General features: G+C 36.5%; 1 protein-coding gene across 1 annotated transcript; it reads right to left on the bottom strand.

Moving 5' to 3' along the window:
* Positions 1 to 1,024: 1,024 nt before the first annotated feature.
* On the bottom strand, positions 1,025 to 2,282 carry LOC113360679 (transcription factor MYB117-like). Its single transcript, XM_026604161.1, has 3 exons — positions 2,034 to 2,282; positions 1,582 to 1,947; positions 1,025 to 1,386 (listed from the first exon to the last, which is right to left on the bottom strand). Exons 1-3 carry the CDS (start codon positions 2,251 to 2,253, stop codon positions 1,025 to 1,027), a joined length of 948 nt encoding a protein of 315 aa, XP_026459946.1. The 5' UTR covers positions 2,254 to 2,282.
* Between the last annotated feature and the right edge of the window lie 312 nt (positions 2,283 to 2,594).

Genomic DNA, 2,594 nt, shown 5'->3' with positions numbered 1-2,594 from the left:
TCTGCATTTTACAAAAAAGTGATCATAAAAGGGACTCCATCCCTTCGGCCCTCCGGTCAGTCGGCCCAACTACTGACATTTTACGAGATTATGAACATGTATATCTCACTCTTTATTTTTGCCGGTGTGTATGTAAAATTTTAATAGTGCGTCTGCATACACATCTAAAAATATATTTTTGACTTCTATAAATCAAAAAATAAGAAGTTAGTTTGGGTGTAAGATTTCATAACAACTTTTAGAAGCAGAAAAATCAAATTTTTATGACTTCTACTTCTGGTATTGAAACGTAGATACCACTCAAATTAATTATTACCGAGATAGTACTATGCAATGTTGAAAATTAGCTACTTGCAAAAATGTAGTCACATTGTAATTTGAACAAGGAAGGAGGTTGAGTTGAAACATGAGCAAGATGAGAAGAAAGTGGAAAGAAAATTGAAGATATCCGAGTGTACCAATCGAGTAGATCCAAAGATGGAGATGGGTGATCAGGGAGTGAGAGAAGAAGTTAAATAACCGTGTAGAAGAAAAATCCGTACAGATAATAACAAAACCAACGAGTACTAGAGAGATAAGGAAGGACACATTGTTTTTGATATGGTTGAGATTTCTTGTCACCAATTGTAATCAAGCAGTACGAGCAGCTTTTGGAGAGGAATATATGATTGCCATGTTCAATCCTTTTCGTTAATTAGCTCAAAAATACGTTAACAATGACATACATACTACAGGACTCACGTGCATAGTCTTCTTTTTCCTATCCATTAAAACAATCGAAGCCAAAAACCATTTTTGTCACAGTACTAGGACTAATAGCACCAGCGACCAACCAACAAATGCATTTATGCACCTGACTTGGTACTTCTTATTGCTAATTGCCCTTAATGATCACTATAATTTGCATCTTATCTATACCTCGTTTCTGCAAGCATCATGAATCCCAACTTGATTCAGCCGCTTTAACTGGGTCAATCGAAACCAAGCTTTTCCACACTAGCACACCAACACTTATTGATGATCATCATGTTGCTCCTACCCCAAGAAAGTCTATGAAAGGTGGTGTAATAGTAGTGTCAACATAGGTTGTTGCAATAACTCTATTGTTGTTGTTGTCTACTGACGAGGATGATGATGCTTGAAAATGATCACTGACCGAAACATGAGATGTTGATGTTTTAGATGATGAATGAGAGTAAGTGGTCTGTTGATATTGTTGCAGTTCTTGCTGCAGTAAATCATGATGATGCATTGAGTCATGATAATAGGTAGAAGTAGGTGGTATCATGAAGTTGGAACAGTAATCATTTCTTGGCTGCACTTCCCATGTACACCTGCTTATATGGTGGTTAAAAGAACTCCCCATATCCTGGTTCTGACCAGGAGCTGCATTAACACCATCCAATCACAACTCAAGTAAGTAGGTATGAAACAAATTTATGCAAAATAAAGATAAAACTAGAAACCTAAACAGCTAATTATGGATCCCATAAATTAAACATTTCTATTTTTTATAGGCCTCCAAATAGGAAGCAGCACAGGAACCCAAAATGCACCAAATGAGATAGAGAAAGTACAAACCAGAGAAGAAGTCACGAGATGGTGGTGGTGGTGGTGGTGGTGGTGAATGTGGATGGTCTTCACAAAACCGGTTGTTGTTCATTGGAGATCCAAGATAAGAACCACCACTTTCATGAAAAAATGGAATCGATTTCCTTCTCCTATAAGAACTGCTGGACCGTTCTCTATATTTTCTAGCCATGATAACATGCCAATGATTCTTGACTGAGTTATCAGTTCTTCCATGAAAAAGTCTAGCAATCATAGCCCATTTGTTACCATATAATCTATGAGCATCCATTAATCTTTGTTCTTCTTCTTCACTGAATCCCTTTCTTGTTATCCTTGGATCTAACTGGTTAAACCATCTCAATCTACAACTCTTACCTTAAACACATAAAATAACATAATCAGTTCCGCTTGTTAATGAAAAAATGACACAAAGTAGAGGCCAACAAGTTCTTAATTATTACCTGATCTTCCCTCTAATTTTCCTGCAATAAGGTTCCAATTCTGAGGGCCGTAGAGGGCAACAAGTTCCTTGAGTTTAGAATCCTCTGCAGGTCTCCAATGACCTCTTAAACAAAGCTTTGACTGACCATTATTGTTACTCATCACTGAGTACCGGTGGTGGTGGTGATAATTATGACTTTCAGCATCTAAGTCTCTGCTGTTTTGATTATTGCATTCCATGACTAGTACATTGTTATTAATACCAGAACCATCACTAGAATCAACAATATTGCCATCATTATTTCCACCATGATCATCTCTATGTTGTGAAGAAGAAAAAGTAGCAGAAGAAGAAGATTCTAGTAATGGGTTCCCCAGATGAATAGATAAAGAACTGATATTCTCAAATAATCCCATTTAAAGGAGAAGAACTGAAATAGGAACAAGGAAGAACTGTTGATATGATTATGAAAGCATTGAAAGGATGTAGTGATAATATTTGGTCATACTCAATACTTTCATTTTCAATTGTGGTGTCAGATTATCTTCTGTCAAACAAACTATTGCAATATGGAACGGTC

The sequence above is a fragment of the Papaver somniferum genome, chromosome 3 (genome assembly GCF_003573695.1).
Source record: "Papaver somniferum cultivar HN1 chromosome 3, ASM357369v1, whole genome shotgun sequence".
NCBI lineage: Eukaryota > Viridiplantae > Streptophyta > Magnoliopsida > Ranunculales > Papaveraceae > Papaver > Papaver somniferum.
This window is presented reverse-complemented; position numbering and strand designations above follow the sequence as displayed.

What these genes read in the sequence shown, in the direction of transcription:
- LOC113360679 (XM_026604161.1), bottom strand. Translation starts at nt 2,253, where the DNA reads ATGGAATGCAATAATCAAAACAGCAGAGACTTAGATGCTGAAAGTCAT. An exon ending in AAAATTAGAGGGAAGATCAG is followed by an intron (nt 1,948 to 2,033) that starts GTAATAATTAAG and finishes TATGTGTTTAAG; the next exon opens with GTAAGAGTTGTAGATTGAGA. An exon ending in ATCTCGTGACTTCTTCTCTG is followed by an intron (nt 1,387 to 1,581) that starts GTTTGTACTTTC and finishes GTGTTAATGCAG; the next exon opens with CTCCTGGTCAGAACCAGGAT.